This window comes from Vicugna pacos, chromosome 15 (assembly GCF_048564905.1).
Source record: "Vicugna pacos chromosome 15, VicPac4, whole genome shotgun sequence".
Classification (NCBI taxonomy): domain Eukaryota; kingdom Metazoa; phylum Chordata; class Mammalia; order Artiodactyla; family Camelidae; genus Vicugna; species Vicugna pacos.
In genome coordinates this window covers 12,656,743-12,681,139 of record NC_133001.1, presented here as the reverse complement: position 1 = coordinate 12,681,139, position 24,397 = coordinate 12,656,743, and the positions used below count along the sequence as shown (strand labels likewise).

The 24,397-nt window shown below is 45.2% G+C and overlaps 1 protein-coding gene across 2 annotated transcripts in view; it reads left to right on the top strand.

Annotated features, from left to right (window-relative positions):
* The first annotated feature begins 273 nt into the window (after window positions 1–273).
* MEIS1 (Meis homeobox 1) overlaps window positions 274–24,397 on the top strand; it is a 130,831-nt gene continuing 106,707 nt past the window's right edge. The window contains exons 1-6 of one of the 2 annotated variants that reach the window (XM_006201524.4): window positions 274–1,008; window positions 2,871–3,097; window positions 4,955–5,096; window positions 5,636–5,686; window positions 6,488–6,538; window positions 7,933–8,079. In XM_006201524.4, the coding sequence (XP_006201586.1) occupies window positions 997–1,008; window positions 2,871–3,097; window positions 4,955–5,096; window positions 5,636–5,686; window positions 6,488–6,538; window positions 7,933–8,079 (630 nt within the window). In that variant the 5' untranslated portion in view covers window positions 274–996. The remainder of the gene's footprint in view (window positions 1,009–2,870; window positions 3,098–4,954; window positions 5,097–5,635; window positions 5,687–6,487; window positions 6,539–7,932; window positions 8,080–24,397) is intronic. The other variant, XM_015237051.3, reaches the window with a different exon arrangement.

The window sequence follows — 24,397 nt, the reverse complement described above, 5'->3', positions numbered from 1 at the left end:
AGACAGTCGGCTTTGGGGAGAGAGTCTGGAGGAGGAGGGAGAGAAAAGAATACGGAAAATAAAGCCGGAGGCCGGGAGCTGCTGCCCGCGCTTGTGCGCGTGTGCCCTGGGTGTGTGGGTGTTTGTGCCTGGGCGTGCGATTTAATGGAGCGCCTCTCTGCCTCTCCAGTGCGGCCAGAGCTCGCTTCGCGCACCCACCCCTGCCGAGGAGCCTACTTGCTGCAGCCCAATGCATTGTGTAAGACGCGACCTGTTATGGCCACCACTACTTCCGGGTTCTAGCATTCTGGTCGGAATCCACCTCTCCGCCTGTGCAACACACACTTTACACACGCACGGGGACTGCAAGCGGGCAGCATCGATCGTGGCTCCTTTAAGACAAACTCAGACAGACATTTTTTTAACCCTCCTCCTCTAATCTCCCTCCAGTGCAGCAGTTGCAAAGAGGGAGAGAGAGAGAGAGAAAGAGAAAGAGAGAGCGAGCGAGAGAAGAGAGAAACTGATTAGGAATTAGGACTGATTCAAGGGAAGCGAGCGCTAGGGCTTTGTGCATTTGAATATTAACATTTGAGGTGTTCTGACCAGAAGAAGACAGAGCGGATGATCATTCATTCACCACGTTGACAACCTCGCCTGTGATTGACAGCCGGAGTGGCAGAAAGCCATGAGATTTGGTAGTTGGGTCTGAGGGGCGCTTTTTTTTAAACTGATTTTTTGGGGAGAGAAGATCTGCTTTTTTTTTTTTTTTTTTTTTTTTGTCCCCGCTGCTGTCTTGGAAACGGAGCGCTTTTATGCTCAGTGACTCGGGCGCTTTGCTTCAGGTCCCGTAGACCGAAGATCTGGGACCAGTAGCTCACGTTGCTGGAGGCGTTAAGGGATTTTTCGTCGTGCTTTTCATTTTTTTTTTCCGGGGGAGTTTGCGTATTTGTTTCTTTTCACACTGGCCTTAAAGAGGATATATTAGAAGTTGAAATAGGAAGGGAGCCAGGGAGGCCGATGGCGCAAAGGGTACGTATTAAAAAACAATTGTGGAACTCAAATGTGAGATTAAATTGAAACGTGGCTGAAAGACACTGCTAAAAAGTTTCCTTTTTTCTCTGTCTTTTTGAATGAGGCTCCTAAAGCCATGGCCTAAAGCGAGAGGATTTATTCAATGCATTTGTAGACTTATGTATGTTCCATGTAATTCTTAATTCAAGTAATGAAGTTTTCTATAGATTCCTAACCAGCAGCTATATAAATAAAAATACAAGCTTGGGCAATCATCTGTTTAAAAAAACAGAAACAAAAAAAACGCTAGCTACCTAATGCTATATAGTGTGAGCATTCAAGGAGCAGAAGTTTACAGCTAATTTAAAACTAAAATAAGCAGCTAAAAACTTCTGATATGTTATTGATTGTGGACATCTCTAATATCACTGAAAGTATTTAGCATTTTTTAAGCAACTAACTTTGTCATAGTACAACGGTTTGGGGGGTCGGAGAGCATTCATCTTTTTAAAGTAATTTTAATGTGCATGGCTTTTTATGCAAGATAATACTTTGTAAGTTTTTCTTAGAAAAGCCTAGCACTAATTGGATGCTAAGCACACAGCTCCTCACTTTAAAAATGCAATACTAATTTCCCCAATATTTCTATTTGAATGGAAATGTAGTGAGAGTAAAGTGAGACAATGACAACCCAACTGAGGTAGTTTCTTAAAAGAAAGGGGGTCTACAAAAAGCTTTCCTTGCATAATTTGTGCCCTGGCCCTCAAAGCCCTGTTTGCAAAAGAAAGTTACTAGGCTGACACATTTTTTTCTTTACTCTTTTGGTTCAGGCAAATGTCAGCGTTCTTCCAAACTCTTTTCACACCTCTGACTTTAAGGAGATGAAAGTGGCAATTCCTCTTTTCTTTGAAAATCATTTCACTCTCGGCGCCTCCAAATCTTGAGAAAAGACCTTGTCTGAAATGAAGCCATGAGAAAAATCTAAATAGCTAAATTTCGCACAACAAAATAATGACACACTATGAAAGTAGCTTTTCTACAGGAGGCAGATGGGAGGGTTGCATATGTATTTGCTTTTAAATTCGCTTTAAACATGATGAGTAACATTTGCCTCATTGACTTCTAGTCTGGGGGGAAAAGTTCATAAGAGCAGAAAAATAGACTAACTGCTCCAACTACAGATTTGCTTTAACTTTGGGGGGATATTGCTCAAGTCTAAATTCAACCCTAATGTACAAGAGAAGCTACCCTTCTCTGTTTCACTTATAAGGGGGCCAGTTAGTTTTGTATAATTTAGCAGAGTTTGTCTTGGAAAGCAAAGGGAATGCAGTATCTTGCAGGACTGCCTAACCCCACGCTGGCAGGGAAATAAAATGAGAAGCCTGTCTGAATTCACGTGCTTGGCTTAGCTGTTCCCATCGTAACTTTTTTTTTTCTTTTTTAAATTCCCCCTGATGGGAAGGGGCTCTGAAACTAGGCAGGTTTGCTGCACTGTCCTGGCACGTTTTATTATTGTGATTTTGAATTTCCTCCTCTAGAGACCTGCACGTTTTACCTTCCGCCCTCCGGGAGAATGCCTCCCTTTCTTCCTTCTTTCTTCCTTCCTTCCTTGCCAAAGGAGCCTGAATTTCTGGCTAGTTGATAGGGATACAAGTTAGGGCAAGACCATTCAACCTAGCCAAGTCTCACCTTGAATCCTAGAATTTGTACTTTTAAAAATATTTTTTACATAAGAAATCTCAACTTCAGAGATGCAAGGCCACCGAATTCCGGGTTGAAGGATCCAGCTGGACTGACATTATATAAGCCCCGTGCCTTGCCGTTCCCCCATTTGCCCGGCTGGCCTTCTGAACCGTGTTTCTCTCCTGTTTGTCATGCAGTACGACGACCTACCCCATTACGGGGGCATGGATGGAGTAGGCATCCCCTCCACGATGTATGGGGACCCGCACGCGGCCAGGTCCATGCAGCCGGTCCACCACCTGAACCACGGGCCTCCTCTGCACTCGCATCAGTACCCGCACACAGCTCACACCAACGCCATGGCTCCCAGCATGGGTTCCTCCGTCAATGACGCTTTAAAGAGAGATAAAGATGCCATTTATGGGTAGGTACGACGGGCAGCAAGTTAAGTACTTGAGAGGCGATGCTTCCCCTCTTTCCCTTTGCCCTTGGCAAGAGGAAAGCCAGAGCTCTCTGGATTGAAGGTACATTATTTGGTGACTTTTCATCTGCTTTGCATGGAGACTGAGGGGAAGGCGGCCTGCCATCCCTACTGCACCCCAGCTCCACACACGCTCCGCGCCTGCCCAGCGCCCCGCTTTGCAGAGGCCATGCCCGCCGAGGGGTCGCCGTGCAGAAGTTGCCAGAGGTCCCTTGTCTCCCCAGACCCCGGCTCCGCTCCGTAGCTCAGCGGGTTGGAGTCCTCACTCGCTCGATTTCGCTGGGAGAGTGTTTGGGGTTTCTAAATGCAGGCGCCTTTGTGTTGGAACGAAACTTTTAGTTTCAAGGAAAATCTTTTAAGCCACTGATTGTTCTGACTTGCTAAGTTTACTCAGCAACCGTATGCTGGCTCTGCCACCGCACAATAAAATCAGGGGAGGACAGTTGCAGGTCAGGCAAGGGGAAACAGGCTTTGCATTGAGGAGGTCGGGCCACTGTAGTCAAGGAGAGGAGCTCGCTCTGAATTGTTGCAGATCTTAGGAAACTTCTAGCCGTTTTCGTACTTGTGTTCAAAGGCGAAACCTGCAGGATTTAGAAGTAGAAGCCGGGTGCTCTCGGGCCGGCGTTGTCTTCCGGCTGCGGTTCACACCGTGTTCTCCCCCGCCCTCCGGTTCGACCCTGGACTAGTAAAACCCTTTGAAAGTCATTTGTGCCTACTGTGTGCTGATGCATTTGAGGATCTCTTTACTTGGCAGCAACATTTCTTTCTATTTATTTATCCTTTTGGAAAAAAAAATCAGGCAACACTGACCGTCCCGGGCTGAAAACCCTTTCTGCTTTATCTTCTGGTCCCTTATGCGATGGGCTTGCTTAAATCGCAGCGTCCTCTCCGCAGCGTTAACTGCAAATGGTTTAGTCTCCGGGGCAGAACATTTGGGGAAGCTTTGAAAAGGACCCCAAACTGTTAAATTCCCAGCTGGGCTGTGAGAGCTAATAAAAGACTTGAGACACCTTCTTGAGCATTAGAAGAAGCCTTTTTTTTTTTTTAAATGGGCTGAGATAGGGGACACCTAGGCCCCTCGAAATGCTAGCTGCTTTGCCATTCCGCAGGGACAAAATGAAAGGCTTGACTGCAGGAACATTTGAGGGAACTTTCTTTAGGGGGCGGAGGGGGCCATCGGCGAAGGGAAGGAAGTGTGCAGGCAGCCGAGCAGGAGCCCTCCTGCTCTCCGAGGGCCGTGGGGTCGGGATCGGGAAAGGCAGCCCTCTGACACTAGGTCCTGAAGCCAGAGAGGTCTTTTCCCCAAGTTAGCTGAGCGCCTGCCACCAAGATCCCCAGAGCCTTGGGCTGGGCGAGGCGGCCTTGCAGGAACCCATTTGAACGCGCTTCCCCGACCCGTGCGCCCAGCGCCTTTCTCCTCTTCCAGGTCCTGGATGCACAGCGGAGGGACGAGGGCTTGTCGGGGTGGGAAACTTAATTCAAAATGGCTGCTGGAACCGCTTGGGTTTTATTCTTAGCAAATGTTACCAATTTCTCCGGTCAGATATGCTGAACCAATCCTCAGATACGGTCCATGGCTTAGGGCCTCCGACTTCGGGGGGCCCAAGGAGGAAAGGGGAGGTGAGCAGTCACCTGGGGGGTGGTGGAGGGGTGAAAGGGGAACAAGTAGATGACAAATTCAGGGGGGGGGGGGTCCCTGCCTTGAGCTCCTCCGGCTGTTTTTCTTGGTCACCTTTTTTTTTTTCTCACTGACGCGGGACTAACCATTGTGTTGTTTGTGACTGTTGTATTTTCTTGCAGACACCCCCTCTTCCCTCTCTTAGCACTGATTTTTGAGAAATGTGAATTAGCTACTTGTACCCCCCGCGAGCCGGGGGTGGCGGGCGGGGACGTCTGCTCCTCAGAGTCATTCAATGAAGATATAGCCGTGTTCGCCAAACAGGTCAGCAAAATCAATGTTTCAAAAGTAAAAGAAAAAAAAAAAAAACCCCAAACCTCCCTCCCCCGACCCAGCACATTTTCAAAAGTAACCGGCCAACAGTCCGCCCTAAGCCAGGCCTGTTACACCTTCCCTGAGCTTTTCCTCCTAAATGAGTGTCTGTTTGCGGACGGCCCCAAATCACCCATATTCTCACCCACTCCCGCTCCCTAACCCGACGCAGAAAGCTCACTCTGTAAAGTGCAGCCCCAAACCCCTCGCGCAGGAGCTGCCTGGGACTGGGCGAGCTGGGCAGCGATCTCTAGAAGCACAGTTGCTGGGAGAAGTAACCCTGAGCTCTGGGCTTGTTTTTGGCTTGTTTGACTCACATTGAAGGGTTTCTGCGCGGGACGAACTCGGTGTCACCGAGTCTCTCCCGGAGGTTACATCCTGCCCCCGATCTTGTAATGAGGCAAGAAACTAGGAAGGCGACCAGATTTCAAATGTTTCTTTCTTTCCCCCCTCTCCCCTCCCTCTCCCCTCTCCTTCTCACTTGCATTTAGATTCGCGCAGAAAAACCTCTATTTTCTTCTAATCCAGAACTGGATAACTTGGTAAGAGCGGACCCTTACTCCCCTCCCCCAACATCCTCCCTCCCCCCCCAAGACCCCCCTCCCCCCAAGCTTTGCTTTGAGAGCCCTGAGGTTTCTAGATGGGTCTTGCCGTAGTTGCAAGTGGGCTGCAGAGCTTTCCATCCACCGGCAAGTGGTCCGGGACAAGGTCCCGGGGAAATAAATTCACCTCGAGAGGGGCCGGGTGAGCCGGCGCGGGGGAAACGCGAGCTTTTGTTTTTTATGACAGCCGGGCAGCGCGGCTCTAATCAGCGCGGGGATTTATCTCCGGGCCTGTCAGCGTGTGTGCTTAAACTTTGCGGACTTCCCAGCCCTCAAAGTCGCGTCACGAGGGCAGCACCTGGGCCCGAGCCCCCCAACCACCAGTGTGTCTGAAAGGTGTGCGGAAGGCAGCGGAAACTTGGCAGTGTGAAAAGCCACAGTTTGGGGGCTGATGGGATATTCTCGGTGCGCTCCTTCCAAAGAAACACCTAGCCGAGGGATGCAGCCCTTTGGGGGTGGGGGTAGGGGCAGTGGGGCTGAGACAAGGGGGAGTCGTGGGGGAAGAGAGTGTTTACGACCCCCACTTAAATGCTTTGTTGTTGTTTTAGCTATTTTTTTCTCCTTAAGAAATATAAACCTCTAGATGGTACCCAGTCGCTGCTGTTAAGTTTTAGTGTTATTGCCATAAATCAGAATAACTCTATTTACTGGGGGGAGGGGTGGGCTGGAGATGTTAGAGCTGTGACAGCCAATTTTCTGCAAACTAGGACTGGGGTGCTCATTCTTTTTGTATCTTTGCAGATGATTCAAGCCATACAAGTATTAAGGTTTCATCTGTTGGAATTAGAGAAGGTAATTTCTCTAGCTTTTTCTCCTTTTACTCCCCTCTGCCCCCCAACACACAGAAGGGGAGGGTTCAGAATGGCTGAAGTTCAGGCTTCTGGGACATTTGCATAAATGTCTTTCTCTCTGGTAATTAGTGTCAAGGCCAATCTTAGCGTCCATTTCTCTTTGCAGTTTAATTACAATTTCAGCCACTAAAACCGGGATCACAAACGCCCCAGCCTTGTATTCGTTCTGAATACCTTGCTGGCTTTGTATAAATAGTTGCAGTTCTATGCATCCCCTTTGATGTGTAGAATGCTGTTGTGAGTTTGCTTCACAGGTTATACCTCTGTGGTCTCTTCTCTTCCTCTTCCTCCTTTTCTTCGCTACCACTGGGAGGGGAGAGTTTTGTTTAGTTTTAGTGAGTTTCTGGAAGACAGTCTGAGAGCAGCGGCAGGTCAGACACAGAGCAGAGGCGGAGGGGGAGGAGGAGGAGTGGGCAGGGAATCTAGAGGAGGTGGTGGGGGAGGCACTTGAAACATTTTGCAGAGACAAAGCAGAGTTGATAGTTGTGTCAGTTTCTTGAATCTGGGACTCCTGCACACACACGCCACCTTCACACTCAAGAAGAGGTGTGGAATAATGTGATTTTGCTAGATATTCTGTAAATCTCAGCAACAAAAACTTAATGTATTATAATTCAAACTACCATTAAATTGCAAGCACACTAGGGTTCCTTGGGAATTTTTGCATGTCAGTGATGCCTGGGTCCTGTAAGAGACCACTCTACTTACACCTAAATATTGTGAAGCATTCTTTTTCCTAAAAAAAAAAAAAATCAATTAGATACATTTTTGTGGCTGTAGGGATTTTTCTCCCGTATCATGAACCCCCCTCCCCCCGCCTTTTTTTAAAGGAAGCATCCTAAAATATGCCTCTTATGGATGGAAACCCTAATTACAAATGTTATTAGGACTTGGGTTGTCAGGCATATGTCCTATGCCAACACAGTATTGGCCCTTTGGAGAATATACATACATATAGCTTGTTATTAGACATGTTGGAAAAGGATTTATGATAAAGTAACTGGACGAAATTAAATAGTTTACCTTAAATGTCACCCACGCAGGTCACCTCTCTAATGGCCACAGCCCTGGGAGCAGATGAATTTAACACGGGTGTTGAATATGGTGTAGCCTGTGAATCATCTTGTCACTGTCAATTTTCTGGGATATCTCTATTTTGCAAGAAAAGAAAGTTATTCCTAATTCTGGATGCGTCTGGGGGTCTCTGGAGGACAATTGCCCTGTGTTTCCCCTATTTGGAAGTTTGAATCTCACAAGGGGGGTGGACTGCACTTGTCAATGTCATTTATGTACTCCTGATTATATTTCCATTTTTTTATTTCTGTCATAATGTAGGTACACGAATTATGTGACAATTTCTGCCACCGGTATATTAGCTGTTTGAAAGGGAAAATGCCTATCGATTTGGTGATAGACGATAGAGAAGGAGGATCAAAATCAGACAGTGAAGATATAACAAGATCAGCAAATCTAACCGACCAGGTATGCGCTTTTCAATTTCAACATCCCTGGAAAAAAAAATCTGTATGCATATTGCTTGCTGGGTCACTACCACCTCCTTTTATTATTTGCATATGATTAAGTCCCTTTTAGATACATTTCCATCGAAATGAAAATTTTTGAATAATGTGGCTATTATTGCTTCATTAAGGCTGGCTCTGGGATTCGACCTGGAGAGATGAGCTTGTAAAAGCTTTGCCTGCAAACTTGACCTGTTTCTTGTCGCTTTTAATTTTTGTCTTTATTTTATTTACCCTCTATAATAATGGGAGTGTTCACTGCCAGTGACCGCCTCTGATTGTAGGGCTTTGTTCTGGAGCATTTCCACCCCCCCCCCTTCTATCTCAAAGAAAAGAAAAGTGTAGGGTCTGCTTATTTCTTATTTTATTAGGAATAAATCCAAGATAGGTGGTCTAAGAGAGACAGGGAGGGTTTGAAATCTAGCAAATGCTGGCTATTTTCTCCCTGTCTATACGGTTCATTAGCCTGTCTTGTCAGTTTTCCTCGGCCGAACGCTTCTAGACCTCACTGAACATTGCTTTGTGCAGTGCCCGCTGCAAGCTCGCCCATTTTATTGTACTTAATAGAAAAAATAAGACCAGGCCGAGGTTATAAAAACAGATAAATATGGACGTTTCTCCTCCTCCTTTCCACTCATCCTCCAGCTGGTACGTGCTCTGGGCCCTCTGGGTTGGCAGCTTTTGGAAGTGTCAGCGTCAGAGGCACCCCGGTGACTCCCTCGGTGTGGTGGGTGGGGGACCTCGCGCCGCCCTGCTCTCAACTGCCGGCCTCTGCCTGCTTCGCCCCCTCCTCGCTCGTCCTCCCTGCAGGCCCTTCTTCCGCTGCGTTGCTAAGTGGGGACGACTTTTATTTGGAGTGGCTGGTGGGGGGGGATCTCTCTCTCTCTCTCACCCCAACACCACTGTTTCCTCCCAGTCTCTCTCTCCCCCCCTCTTTCTCTCTCTCCTGTCGCTATCTCTGGATTGGTCCTAAGGAATTGCAAAAATGCCATGAAAGTGAAAACGTGAGGAGTGGGTGAGATGAAACAGGGCTCAGGACAGCTCTTGGTTGCGAATTGTTGCAGCGCGTCTGGAGAGTTGGGCTGCGGGCCTCCCGCGCCTCTCCACATATAAGTGAAGGCCCAGAGTTGTTTCTCTTTCTGACTTGGCACGTGAGTCCCGTCTTGGGGGAGAGATCAGCCTGCCTTTGTTAAGCCGAAGGACAGGCAGTCATACAGAGGTTTTCCTTTGCAAGCCCTGCCATGATCACGGTTGGGCGGCTGTCTGGCAGAGTCCTTGCCAGAGTGCCCGACTCCTCCGTCTTGGTGTCCTCCTAAAGTTTGCTTCTCTCCACATCACCCCCTTAAAATTCCCAGCTTGGATTTCTCTGGGTGACCCCGCGGCGGAGGCTGAATCCCTCCTTTCCCCACGAAAGAGTGGAGGGCAGGCAAAGCTGAGCTTTAAGAGCGCCAACGAGCCGGGTCTTTTCTACTCTTTGGCAAGTTGCAAACTTTCGGCAGTGTAGACGAGTGCACGGAACAGGCAGCCGGCGCAATCCCGGCGCGGCCCGGCCGAGGTGGGAACCCTGCAGGCGGCTCCCGGCCCCGGCCCCGCGGGCCGCCGGGCCTCCCGCCTGGTTCAGGCCGCCAGCCCTCGCCCGGGAGCTGCTAAATGCTGATTCCGCTGAGGAACCCTCGGGTAGCTGCTGTTGAATAAAAATTGTAATCCAACAAGCCTAACTAGAAAATGGGATTCTAAAAGCTCCGGAGTGCTGGGTACATAAAGCTATTTGAGCAAATTACAAGAATCGCTTAGGGGCACGAATGAAATCAACACTTTAATTGCCTCCAAAATGAAGATTTATACCCCATTTTCTCAACGAATCACTATTTTATTAAAGTCAAAAATGAAGGACCAAAGTTATAGGTGTTGGGGGGGATACAAAACTGATGAAACATCACTGGGTTCTCCCCCTACTCCTTCGGTAAACTTTTGTTACTCAATTGCCTTTATTTGAGACAGGCAGATTGGTAGACAGTTGTCTTGGGTGAAAATTCACTCTTACTCTCCTCCCCCACCTCGAAAATGAGCAGCGTGCGTCCGGTCCCGCCGCTTACGAGTGGGCTTCGAAGCTCTGGCTGAGCTCGTGGCCCGGATGGCCTGTGCGCGTGGGCGCGCTCGCGTGACCCCTCGGGCTCTCCCCGGTCTCCGTTGGTCGGACGGAGGGCAGCAAGCCCGAGTCCGTGCTTGCGAATGGTCCGCTTCCCAGGAGCTGGGAGCGAGTGTGCCTGCGCTCCCTTTGGAGAGGGAAGCCTAGGTCGCGGGGTGCACGCGGGACGTTGCCTCGGCAGCGCGGTGGAGTCCCCTGTGCCGGGAAGTGGGGACTGAGGGACGAGGCACCAGGGCCCCCTCGTAGGCGCCAGTGCTCCCAACTGGAGCCGGATCTCAGGTCCCTGGGGGAGCTGGACCCCTAGTGCGGCGCCCTGAGGGCCGAGCCCGGAAAGGACGGCCTCGCCACCTGTCTGCGAATGCGGCCCAGCCAGTTTGAGTCCCGGCACAGGGTGCGCTGCGGCACTGGATGCTTCAGGTGTGGTGCGAGCGCGGGGACTCGTTAGCTCATTAACCCCTCTGTCTCTAGGGCCCTGCTGGAGGCCCAGTTTATTTTACGTTTTCCCTCAGAGGGCGCGAAGGCTGCCACCCGCACAGAACCTGGGATCCCCGACTTTGATACCAGCCGGTTTCCGGGAGGGCTAAGTCTGTGGAAATCTACTTGGCCTTGTAGTATTGTTGGTTTGTTTTTTTCTTCTTCTTCCTCCTCTTATCAGATTAAGACGCCAGTAGAAGCCGTAAGCCATAAGCCATAAGCTCGCTCTCCCCCTTCCCCACCACCATCGTCCCCCTCCCTTCACTCCCAGATCCCGAGGTCCCAGGCCCGAGAGCCCCATCCCACGGGCGCAGGCCTCCCGGGCGCCCTCTCCCGACGGCCAGCTTCCCCGCTCCGCACGGACGCACCCGACGCCCCGGGGCCTGGGGGCAGCGAAGGCGAAGCGGGGGCCTCCGAGCCTCGGCAAGGGGCGAGGGCCCGGCTGCGACCCCGGGCGTCGGCCTGGCGCAGAGGGGGCCACCGTGTGAGGCGTCGAGGCCAGAGCTGAGCCTGGTTGGCGGTGGAGAAGGGCGCGGCGCGAGGGGAGGCGGGGCGCGTGTCTGAGGGACCCAGGGTGGAACCGGGGGCGCCGAGAGGGGTTAGGCGGGGAAGAACCCGGCTACCCAGACGCCAGGCTTTAGGCCGCGCTCCTGGAAGGGGCTGTCGAGTGAAGTCTTCTTTCCCAGGGTGTCTGTTGCTCGCCACTCCTTGAGTCTAAGCATTTTCCACTCCAAGAACGAGTCGAGAGGAGTGGAGGGAGGAGCTCGGCTCCCCGGCCCCAGAGGCCGCCACCCGTGGCGGCCAGGCCTGCTCGCAGGGAGCGGGTCTAGCTGGGCCTGTGCTCCGGCATCAACCCGGGTTCTCCCACAAACAGTGGAAGGCAAAGAAACGGTCCCTTTGGATTACAATTTTTATTCAACAGCAGCTCTCCGGGGGGTCCTCGGCTGAATCTGCATTTAACAGCTCCTGGGCGGGGGCTGGCAGGCTGCACAGGGCGCCCTGTTGCATGTTAATCCAGATTTGTCCCTGACATCTGGGGGAGAAGTAATGTCGCTCGCGGAGATGGAACCAGAAAGCCACGCTCGCCAGGCAGGTTAAATGCCAAGTGCTGCTAGGCTCCCCGGGGAAGGGGGGACCGCCGCCGGGGCTGCGCGGCCCAGGCTGGAGAGCGCCAGGCTTCCGGGCCTCGGGGATCCGGGGCGGCCCTGGGCCAGAGCGCTTTGGTTCCCCAGTGGGTCAGGGAACCCAGGTGGTGACGGCTTAATTTGAAGAGTCGGGAATGTTGTTTCTAAAGCATAGTTGGAGATAAAATTCTTACAACTGAACTTGGACTTGGTTGAAAACACCCCCTCTCTGCAAAGTGGAATGGGGACGCCTCCAAGGGAGATTTAAGCTCTCTCTTTTGGGAAGGTGTTCCTCAGGAATGAGGATGGGGAGGCCTAATGTTCTTGATGAATTGGATCTGCTGCTTTAGGGAAAAAAAAATAGATGAGGCCCTGGGATATTTACTAATACTAGGAATGCAAGCCGTTTATTTTCATCCAATAAGGAAGCGGGACACAAACAGCGAGGGTCAGGAAAATGGTCCCTTTGTCAGGTAGTTTCTAAACGCTTACACATGGACACACCTTATTTAAATTGTAAATACTTTAGAGCTTCTCACTTAATGCCTTAATCCTGGAACCTCTCAGTCCACAGGGCTTGCAAGCGATGGGGTCTTAGAATGGTCTAACTTCACTTTTGATTGTTGTTGTGGGTCTTGTGGGGTACTTTATTCCTTTTTGAAATATGTCAAAGGGAAATTATGGCAAGATGCTCTTTAATGATTAAATAATAAGGTGTTGACTGCCTGTCACTACAGGGGCTAATTGGGATGTTCATTCTAGGCTCTTTATTGCTCAGTATCCTTTGATTTAAAAGGTAGTTGTTTACCAGGTGTGTTTTTACTGTTGTTTTCTGATTGGCTTTGTGTGTGTGTTTATGTGTGAATGTCAGATTAGGGATGTATTGATTCTCAGGCGGGGCACTTCAAAAACATTCGAGGAAAAAAATAAAGTACAGAGTATATGCGCATAGTTGAGATCAGTTACATTGTCCAGTGTCTCGAAGTCTAAATGCTAATATTACAAAAGTTATTCCCTTTTCCTGGCCTCTCTCTCTCTCTTTCTCTATGGAAGTCCCCAGTGCATGTTCGCTGGTTAATGGAAAGCAATGACACTAACGCTACTTTGTACAAAGTAAAGCTGCCTAACAGTGACTATTGTTCAGTGATTTAACCAGCTCTGTGGCAATGGGTCACTCAAATAGCAATTCCTCTCCCACCAGAATGATTCCGTTGCTCACGATTTGGAAATACATAGACTATGGCCATCGGTCCTGTAGACTTTGATTAGAAAACATGGAGAAGCTTAAATAGTAGAAGAAGAAGAGAAAGAGGAGGAGGGAAAAAAAAGGCATTAAAATATGGGGCTGCTTTCAAAAAAGTCATTGAAACATCATGCTATAATTGCCCAACTTTGAAAATAAACAAATTTTAAATCATTATGTTTTCAAACACTCATATGTTTAAATGTTAAAATGTTTGTCATAGTCCGAAAGATTTAAAACACAGCTGTTGCCGGGTGACGGAGGGGAAAATTATGCAGTAAAACTCCATACTTTTAAAAACAAAGACTATTTGTGGTCCCATAGCAGAAACTTCGGTTTTTTTAAGGCCAAGCAGATAGGCAAGAGGGTTACCATGTTAACATGGGGCCTTCTGTTGTGAAACTAGCTTACCTTCGGTCGCAGGTGGCAGTGGACAAACTGTGAAGAACGCATAAGCAGTTGTATTAAGACAGTTTAGAAACGAAAATGCTGTCAGATGAGTTCCAGGGAAGTATTTCCATATTGGTAACGTTACACTTGCCATCACACTAGCAATATTTTCTTCTGAAACGTAAATATGTCAAACAAATGTGAAATGCTTAAGTTTTAATAAATGATCATTTAATCATCCAACACAACCCAAGTATGTATACAGACACTTTTAAAGAAAAGTCGGCATGTGGCCAAATTCCTATAGGGACTAGCAGGGTAATGATCAAAAAATGAACACAAAATAAGACTTCCTGAGGAGGGTCTATAATTCAACATTATTTGACTCCACTGTCAGGGAAATAGTTGAAGGATAGTAAACGGATACCGTTCTCAGTCATTTTTGTTACACAGTCTAAAATGTTTGCAACCATAGCATTTTACATGGCCTTTTTTGGGGTTATGTTAGCTGTCAGATTTGTACCAAAGTCGTACTTGAATTTAGGTTATCTTCGAAGCAAATATTTTTGCCAGGTCTCCTGAGTGCAAAAAATTAATTTCACATTGAAAAATGACATCAAAACTTTGGCAAAGTATTCTTTTACAAATAAAGAAATAAAACCAGAATGCACATGACACAGTGTAGCTGACAGTTGTGCAGATGTTAGGCCTAAAGGTTTCCAAAATCCCAAGTGAAAGAGCCCTGCTCTAAATCACGTAGGGCGGGGGTTCTTATTCAGCAGGAAACATCAGGATATTGTACCTGTTTAAAAGGTTAGGGTCCAAACATCATATACAGTCTCCCACCTTGAATTGAAATAATAATTCCAAAATTTGACTTTGGGGAACCAGTAAAAGTTTGAATATTTTATTTAATATCTGTGAATATACCTCACGTATATAAAATCGGTTTTGAAAAACTCAAGCAGATGAATGTGTGTATGTCGGGTAAAGGATAAAAAACCTCCCTCACTGTATCCTTAATTTAACGTACCGTGATTTCAGGATTATGGGAATTGGAGAAAGCTTTTTGGAGTCTAAAGCAGCCACTCTAGAAAGCAGACCTACATCGGGCAATTGCTGGATTTCCCACACTTACGAATTTGACATTTTAATAAATGGTGTAAAAGATACCATGTGAAATATGCGAGAATATATTCATTTAAATATTTGTCACTAGAATCCAATTTCAATCAATTTAATGCATTCATGTGTGCAGAATTAAAGCAATTGGCAACACTTTGCTACACACTCTCTGAACATTTTTTTTTTCCAAATAGCATTTCTTACTCTAGGAAATGCGTTCTTGTTAAAGGAAAATATGAGAGTGCCAGTTTTTTGAAATTATTTTATATTTCTGGACTTCTTGGATCAGAATTCCTAAAAATGACTAGAACATATCATAAAGAGTTTATTCTCTGTTGAGAAAAAAAAAGCTTATTTCTACATTTATTGAATTATACACCTGTTGTTTCTTGGTATCATGAGTATATACAGTTAAACATAAATTATAGCCAGAACTAAGTCATTAACTCTCTTTAAGATGCAGTAACTACACTCTGGCTTTTTCCGTGCACCACTGTGTATGGCATGAACTCATGCAGGATAAATAAGTTGAGAAAATAAATTCTGCATTATTTATAATCCTCAAAAATACATTTCTGCAATGGATTCTTTCCTTAATAGCCTTCACAACTCCATTTACAATTAATAGGATTTATAATCATGAGGCAAAGAACCTTGAGTGTGAAGTGTTATGCATGGGTCTTTAAAAAACTTAAGTGAAATCGTTATTTTTCCACAGAAGGGAAATGCTGTACCTATAAATAAGTTTACCAAGTAGTACTTTTAAAATCACTGCAACTTTTTATGAGTTTAACAAGTTTAAGCAACATTTTATAGTCTTTTCCCCCCCTTCATTTTGACACAATACCAAGTCTTAAATGTTACCATCGATTTAAATGTGTATGATTCTGACTCATTTAGAAGATAGGAGGAAGTAAATCATTGACGTTTTGAGTGATAGCAGTGTCGTTCCCGACAGCATATGCTAACTTGAAATTAATCGTTGCTGAGGAATTCCCATTTCTTTAGGTTTTTTCCGTACACTTCCCAACACAACATGATAGCATGTTCATTATTCATTGGTTGTAAATACCCGGGCTGTTGGTTGTTATTCAGCAGGACAGGACCAGAGAGCTCTTTCTTTTTCCGATACCTCTTCCCCACCGACTGGCAGGCCCCCTAGGCCTGAGGTTTGAACTTGAACTTGTTTCCCAGGTCCCATTTCCCCGTTTCAGTGCCTTGTGGGTTATCCACCCACACGTGGGTCTCTTTTCCTGAGAAGATGAAAAATGTTAGCCACTTTAGAAGAGGAATGAATAGAAACCAAATTCATCAGATATTCCCAACCTGTGCTTTTACAATCCGGTGAAAAGCCCAAAACTGTTATTCTTGTTTGCCTTCCCTAGGGCTGTGAACATTTGATATAAAGATTCATATCAGCCTCTTTGTGTTCTTCCTCTTAAGGCCTAAATGTTTGTTTTCAGTGACTGGAGAGTCCATATTTGGTCCCAGACCTCCATGATTTACATTTTATTCTGCATTTGCATTCACATTATGTCCCATAGAAACTCTTTAAAGTCAAGTGTGTTTATGGCTATTACGAAACTCTGGAAAATGAAGTTTGTAATGAAACCGACGTAGTCATCAAAAGGACGATGAAGGAAGCAATTTGATGTAAACCCAGTTTTCTTATCCCATCCCAACTTGTAAAAGGCTTCTCGCTCTTCTTTTAAAAATATTAGAAGCTGAATGAATAAGAATTTCTTTGACAATAAAACTCCTCTGCATGTCTCCGTTACTATTTGGATGTGTTCTCGAATGTTAACTTTAATTTGATAGACAAGATATAATTAACTGTGACCTATAGTGTTTTCTGTGATTCAGGGGCTATTCCTTAGTGATCTGAAAACTTAATTTCATACTAAATGGTGTGCAATGTCTGGGGTTCTAAACGCATGCTTCCACTATTTACAAGAAGTGGAAATAGTCCATGTGTCTACAGGGCTTCAAAAGGGAGATGCTTTAGGGGTCGCGACTAACCATTTTTACAGTAAGAAGTCGTGGCAACTACCCAGTGTACATGGGTTCTGTTTGAATTTTTTTCCCTAGCCTTCTTTTTTATTCACTGCAATATGAAAATTATTCACTCACAAAGAAAAAACAAAAAATCGCTGTGCATTTCACGGGACAGAAACTCACACGTGGCATTTTAAACCTAGTCATTTTATTGATCCTCAAAAATAGTAGTGTACAGAGAGAATTAAGAAATGCAGCTAATAGGTAAAATGCTATTAGCAATGATGCTATAATCAGAATAGAAACCTTAGCAGTAAATTGAATTGGGCATTTTGCCTTTAGTAGAAACATTTACTTGAAAGTTCCCACCAGATCCGGAATTGTTTTAAAACCCCCGCTGAAGAATATTTTAGTGTAAGAACTTCGTGCTAACTCACCATTGGACGTTACATTTATTTGAAATTGTTCATTCATCAGAGACTCAGTCTCATGAGTAACCACCCTGCCCTTCACTCTTGAACAGTTCAGATAAATGTATTATTTATTTACAGTCTATTGTATACATTATTTATGGGAAATATGCTATAACTCTACGGAGCATATGGAATTTATCTTTGTGAGACATGGGTGGCATCTCTGCCAGAAGTGACACAGCCTGTGTAAGTAATAAGATTGCCCTCCATGTACAGATAAATATCATCTCTTACAGAGTCATTACGTGTTAGCATTTCGTAATTCCAGGTGCCAGTGTGTTTTCCCACTTTCATTTTAATTGTCATTGTTTTCTTGGCTCTAGCTTCAGCCAGAGAGAATCAGAAACTTTACATTTTGAATCGATCTCGGTGCTACATGAATATCTTTGAGGGGGAATATAAGCTATTGAGTAGCAGAATCATTTAACCCCTTCATTTCTTTCAGTGTGCTTTCCTGTCCCTGACTTAATGTGTTAAAAATTTTCCCAAGAAGCTTGTCCATGACATTTTGAACACTGGTTGTAGATTTGGGGCCCTGGCCTATTGTTTCTCCATATGGGGGCATTTTTATAGCTGTGTTCAAAACAAAACCACCACGAAAAGTATCAGGCTCGTGGTGCCCCGCACTTCCTTGCACAAAATATTAGAGACGTGTAGACTGGGCTTGTTCTAAGCCCATCAAGTGTATTGTTGGTGTTCAAGTATTTTTTTATTCTCATAATTATTCAAAGCCAGTAACAATCTGCATTTGAGCGAATATAAACATTTTTATCCTGGAATTTGGGATTTGCAGCAACTCAATTTTATTTTCCAAATTACCCTGCCATTTCAATTAGGTGCATTGTTCCTCGCTCTGCTGTTTCGACATTCTAAAGGTTTGCTTGCCACCCTAAGAGAGAGGGTTGTTTGAGTGTTTAATATTTATTGAGGGCATATAAAGAACATGCCAATAGAAAAAGAGGAGAATAAAACATTATCAAATCAACTATGGGGCTTTTCTTCACTCATAGGATGCTTCTGATACTCCAAATACTCTGTAACTGTTACAATAATATGACTGGCCTCAAGAATAATGGCCCTGGGTATTCCGGGGAGAAAGGCGTTCTGATTAACTGGAATTCCTTAAAAAGTACACCAGCGGTACAACTCAGCCTCCTGCTTCTGCACTTCACACTTGCTTTGGTTGACCTCTTAAATGCCTTGAAAGATAGAGAGCATGGCCATCCTAGGAACCAGAAACGCAAAGTAAATTTCAAGATGCTCTGAGAAAGACCTCTGTAATTATTGCACCAAGATAAACAATGAAGAAAAGGGAATAATCAACTCCCCACCTTCAAACTCCACACTGTGAGAGGGCTTGAAGGTTCAAAAATCCTTGCGGAGGGATGATACTTGGAAAATGAAATTTGATTGGACATATACAAACTGACAATGCTTCTAAAAAAACAGAAAAAAAATACAGGGAAATTAGAAAATACCCCGTTGCTAATTGTTCATGGAAAGCAGTGGTAAATGTAAATTTCTGTGATTCTTCTACCCAAAGTGTAAGCTCTAAGGTAGTAGACATAAAACCAGACTGCATCTTGGATGAATGCTTTTTTTCCCCTTTTCACATCAAAATTGTGGATTTTCTGGTTTGAGAGCTGAGCAGTAGAAGAGAGAACATTTCAGAAACATTTGAGAAAGAGGTGATGAAGAATACTGATTGTAACTTGGAGTTACACAAGCGTTTGGGCCAGCGGTGTCCCGGTAGAGAGCACGCACAGTGTAGAGTTAGTGCCTGAATCTAGGCTCTGCTGTGAGGGCAGAAGTCGCTTCATCTCCATGAGCCTCAATTTCATCGTCTGTAACGTGGGAAAAAAGAACCCACTTTATCAAGCTACTGTAAGAACTGAATAAAGCATTTAAAACAGTACACCCCAAGCAGTGCATTAAATCATATTTTATCTTTTTGCTCATATTCTGCCCAACCTTCAACAATATGAATCTGATGTGGGGAGGGAAGATTGGGTAGTTACTAATGGTGCATTATTTTATAGACCATTATATACTCATAGTGTTTAAGAAAAATACTGTCATAATCCCTATTAGGAGGGGTGACTATTATTCTGATTTCATCATAGTGTGAAAGAGGGCTGGCCACTTAGAAGTATTGCCGAGATAGGGCAGTAAATCACTACAGATTTATTTTTAGGTTCAACTTCAAATACCAGTTACGCGCTGATCTTGTGCTAAGTACCTTTTCCCCACATTTCTGAGTGCAGATGCTTCGTGGCTAAGGTCCAGTTGCTTACAAGATCTTCGTATCTATTTGCACTTTGGATACAATGTTTTCAGCCTTATGGGATGTTCTTTTTTGCTAGGATGGTTGCCTAGAAAATTTGTGGTTTGAAGTTGTTTTATATAAGACGCTTTTGAGTTTATTTTATCTTAATTTGTTTGCAGAAGGAGGAGCACTAAATACTGAGTTACAAATGTAAAATAAAACATTGGGAAGTAAGCAATCATATGAAAGAGACTTTATAACACCAGGTACACTGGCATATGATTTACAGATTCTTCTGCCACTCCGAAACAGCAGTGAGAGAAAATCATCTGCATTTCAGCAGAAAGTTCTCAGCAGATAAGTGAAGAGTAAGGTTTGAATTATTTAGTTACAAATATTTGGAAATATAGTGGTGGCAGTTGGATTATAGGTTTTTTTTTTGAACATTTAACTCTGAATTATAGTTCACAGGCATGATTTCAGGAGTAGAACCATACAGAGTCAGTCATTTAATGTAGAAGTTTATTTTCATTAACAGTATGCCGGCCATAACACAGTAGCATAGGAAAAGCAAAGACGATTAAAACATAAATGAAGTGCTTTTACTAAGCTTCCTAGTGTGGTGAGGCTTTCTCTTCTCCACAGCAAACTGCTTGGAGGAGTTTGAACATTCGGTGCACTTGAATACTTTCTGAGTTCCCTGTCTACTTTCTAGTTTTGAGACTTTGGTAAAATGAGTGTCACCTCTCGGTAGCAATTTCCCTTTGGTTGTCATTGTTTTGTTTTGTTTTCCTTGTAATTGTTTGAATGTCCCTGCCCCGTGTAGAAATCACTATTATCTTCTGAGACCACATTGGGGTCACTGTGGGGTGATGTTGGCACTGATTCTCAATGTCGAAAAATTGGGCAAAGTCAGTGCTGTGTGGATTTCATCAGGAAAACATTTGGAATATTTTGGGGGGGGGCTGTTTTATATTTGTAGATGTTTTCCTTAGCATTGTTGATTCATGTTTAATTTCCTGGATGAATTAATTCAGCTCTGCAGATTAGTAATGACCTGAGGGTGTCAGGGCTGTGACCTAAAAGATACCAGGCTGTGGGAAAGTAGGGTTTTAAGGAGAATTCAGGGAGTGACCCTGAGTCTGAGCTGGGTCTGAGCTTCGTAAGCTCCTGGAGAACAGGCAAGCTATTAAAGGGCTAGTAGATTTTAAAAATGTGTCTGACTGCCTCACTGCCTTAAATCCCATTGCAGTGTAATTAAAAGCACGCAAATTAGTTCTTTCCACCTTCTTTTGCCTTATTCCTCCTGCATGCGATGGGTGGACGGCCCTGTGTGTACACGAACGTGCGCTTGTGTCTCCCCGCGTCTGAACCCGAGGCGGCAGTGATTCCCTGCGCTCCTGCGATCACCTGATACACAACTTTTCATTTAAAGATGAAATGACTCCTTGGAGAATTTTCACCAAAGGCAAAAGAGCACAAAAACTCTTCTCCTCCTCTCTCCACGCCTCATTACACAGAGATAGAGGATTCAATGTTTGAAAAATTATCATTTTTGTAGGTTTTATTTGTGGTACGTGAGAACTGGGAAATACAAAACTCGATTTAACAGAAGCTGCCTGTGCCTCCACAAACTCCCCATCATACAATCATATATGTATGTGTGTTTATATATGTGTGTGTGTGTAAATATACACACACACATATACATATGTACTTATATTTAAAGCAGTACATCAGAGTTGCTATGTTGTTAAGGTTTTAGAACTCTACCTTATTTGATGCTGAATTAGGTACACTCACACTGTGTGTAAGGATACTGGCTGGTACCAAGGTTGTGAGCAGCGTAACAAGGGATAATTGGACAATCATTGAGATGCATTTCTAGATTAAAAGTCCACAGTGGCAAATATGATGGGGCTGGACCTGCGAGAAGAGGAAGTGTGGTGTCTTGGGGAGAGCCGCAGATTCTGAGAGGGGATGCTGGATTTCCATTGTCTCACCGCTAATTTACCATCTGCCCTGAGTCACCAAAATTACCCTCAGGCTTCTAGTAAGCGGGGGTAATAAGCACATTTTATCGCAGCATTAAAAAGGGGCCCAACAGGAACCCTGGTGGGTCTGCAGACTTGGCAAAGGCGGGGACAGGGAAGGAAATGAGAAAAGGGAGAGTGGAGAGAGAAAGTCGGAAGAAGTGGGTGAGGGAGATAACCCTTCAAAAAAAGTCTGCTTCCCCGGGGGATGTGCGTGTGGGCCACCACCAAGGACCACCCCAGACCCCCACCAGCCTTAGCCAGGCACAACCATCACCTCCCGCGCTTTCTCATCTCTCAGAGGGAAGGAATGTGGATGTAGTAAAGGTTTCACCTCCAGGTCATTCCTATGTGGCCCCAGATCTGCAGCACGTGTGCACGCTGGAGTATTCATCTGTGAGCTTCTGGTGTTTAAAAACTTCTAAAAGCTTAGAGGGGAAGGGGGTGACTGAATAGTTTTACTGGGTTAAAACAAAACAAAACATCCTGTTCATGCTTGTCATGGTTAAATGAATTTTGCTTAATGATTTCTAGGGGTTTTTTGGAAATCCCTATTAAGAATTTTATTTTATTTTATTTTATTCCTGGAATGACCTGAATTTGAAGCTGGATAGTATGTTTTGAGAGGAGCAGGCTTTATGCCGGGCTGTAGTAAATTGGCAGTGCGACACGGTGGCCGAGAGCATTGCAAGCTTATCTGGGATGTTTTGGTTATGAAGCAAATCTTCAAATAGGATCTTCAGGTAGGAGTTTCAGCACAGCAGATTTTAGATACTCAGAAATAAAAAATTCTCAGGATTTCCAGTTTCTCAACTTCACGCCCATACGCACAGGTGAACATGTACCCCTTTCTGTAAGAAAGAAAGGTTCCACTTGGATCCCTTTTGTCCTCATCACTCTGTGTGTGGGTCTCTCTGGTGGTGCCTTTTCCTCGAATGGCATCACTGAGTGACGTGTGAAGAATCATATCTTCTGAAGTGATGTGCCTTTAAGGATCCTAAGAGACACCGTTTAGACAGAGGGGAAAAGTCTAGGTGAGGGGGACTAATTAGATGTGGCCACGCTGGCAGGGTGGGATGGTCACGTTCATCTGCCTCGTGGGCAAGTGCAGATGTGTGTGAGCGTGCGTACACACACGTTGGTGCTTTCCCCACATGGGCTGTGACTCCCCCTGTCTGGAGGGACTGGGTAGTTCACTTCTGGAAGCGAGCCAGCTCTTCTGGGCCACTGGAGATCATTTACTAAAGAGATCCTGGTGGTTTGAAGAAGTAAAGGTACTTCCCCAAAGAGAAAGCTGCCTGTTCATAGGTGCAGACTGAACTTCAGGTTTGGAACACCATGATCATTTATTTCATCAGTTTCTACACCGCTGGGACTCTTATTTCTCCATTCCTTTTAATGGACTGGTAGGGTAGAAATTTTGAAGGGAAAACCCCCCACTATTTTGGTCTGAAAAAAAAAAAGATTTTGGCATCCTACTGATGTGATGAAAAACTAACTGCAATGGTACGTCAAAGTGTTTTGTATGCTGTAAAGTGATTTATAAATAGTAGGTATCAAATGAAACTCGATGGGGTGGGGAGGAGAAAACCACCTGTAAAATCGTGTTATTGGAAGATGAAAATAAGATCAGTTTGCATTTCCTGGGCACAGACCAGCTGTGAGATAGCCCAAGGCATACCAAGCTGTACCCCAAGCCAGCTCGGGTTAACTAGTCTTTCCAGAAGGTCTATAAACTGAATCCACCTGTATGTAGATATTTCAGGGTTGACTCGGTCAACCTACATTGTTCCATTAGTCTTGTTGCTTTATTATCGTCACATTAGAAATTATAGTAGGTACCACTTATTCAATGCTTGCTGCATGCTGGAAATTTCTGTATGCTGTGTCTGTAGAGGAGTATTTTTTTAATTCTCATTTACAGATTAGGATGTTAAGGTTGAGGAAGGTTGTGACTTGTCTTTAGACCGTGTAAGTGGTGCAGCCAAATTTCAAATTAGGATATGTCTGGCTTTCATTTACTTTCTTTTGCCTCTGTTATCTTGCAATTGAGTATTCATATATTTTTATAGTGGTGTACATTTGTGTGAATGCAGGTGTGTGAGGTGTTTTTAGATTGTGCAAGTCTTTCTCAGATGTTTTGTGGTATTTAATACAGGGGATCATGGTATCAGGTGACAATTTAACAGAGATCCTCTATAAATCATTCGAGTTATTCATTGATTCATTCAGAAACACATTTGCATCTAATGTGGTACAGACATTTTCTTGAGATGGAGGACATTTGGAGGAATAAGACATAGTCCAGGACTTTAGAACATTCATAGTGTAGAAGGGTTGACAGGCACAACAGTCATCAGTGAAACAACATGAGAGTGAAATGACAGAGGTGAGCATGAGGTGCTCCAAGTGCTCAGGGAGGGGCGCCTCACTCATCCTGGGGGAAGTGTGTGTGTGTGTGTGTGTGTGTGTGTGTGTATCAGGGAAGGCTTTCTGGAGGAGGTGACATCTGAGCTGTGATGTAATTAGCAAGTAGAAGGTAATCAGGGGCTGAGGCCAGAGATGGCAGAGCAGGACATTCCCCGCAGTGGAGAAGAATGAGGACAGGCCAGAGGGACAGGCTGCATATATCTGCCAGAAATCACAGGCTGGAGCACAAGGAACAGTGGTGGAATGATGCCCTGGGACTTGACTAGGAAGGCCTTTTGGATACCAGGCTAAGGACCACAAAATGTATTCCTCTTGGGAGTTGTTCTTGCCTTCAGTGCACACTTCCTGAATTGCCAGCTAAGCGCCGGGCGCTGTGCTTGACACGCAGGATGCAGTCGTGAGCAAAATCGACACCAGTTCCTGTCCTCCTGGAGCCTCTGTTCCAGTGAAACTGAACTCTTGTAAAGCTGGGGAGTGATTTGACTTGAACTCTTTAATGCTGGGAGGGCCTTGACGAGAACGGTAATCACTAAGATGAAAAGTGAGAGAAGTGGATCAGACTTGATGGCTGATTGGAT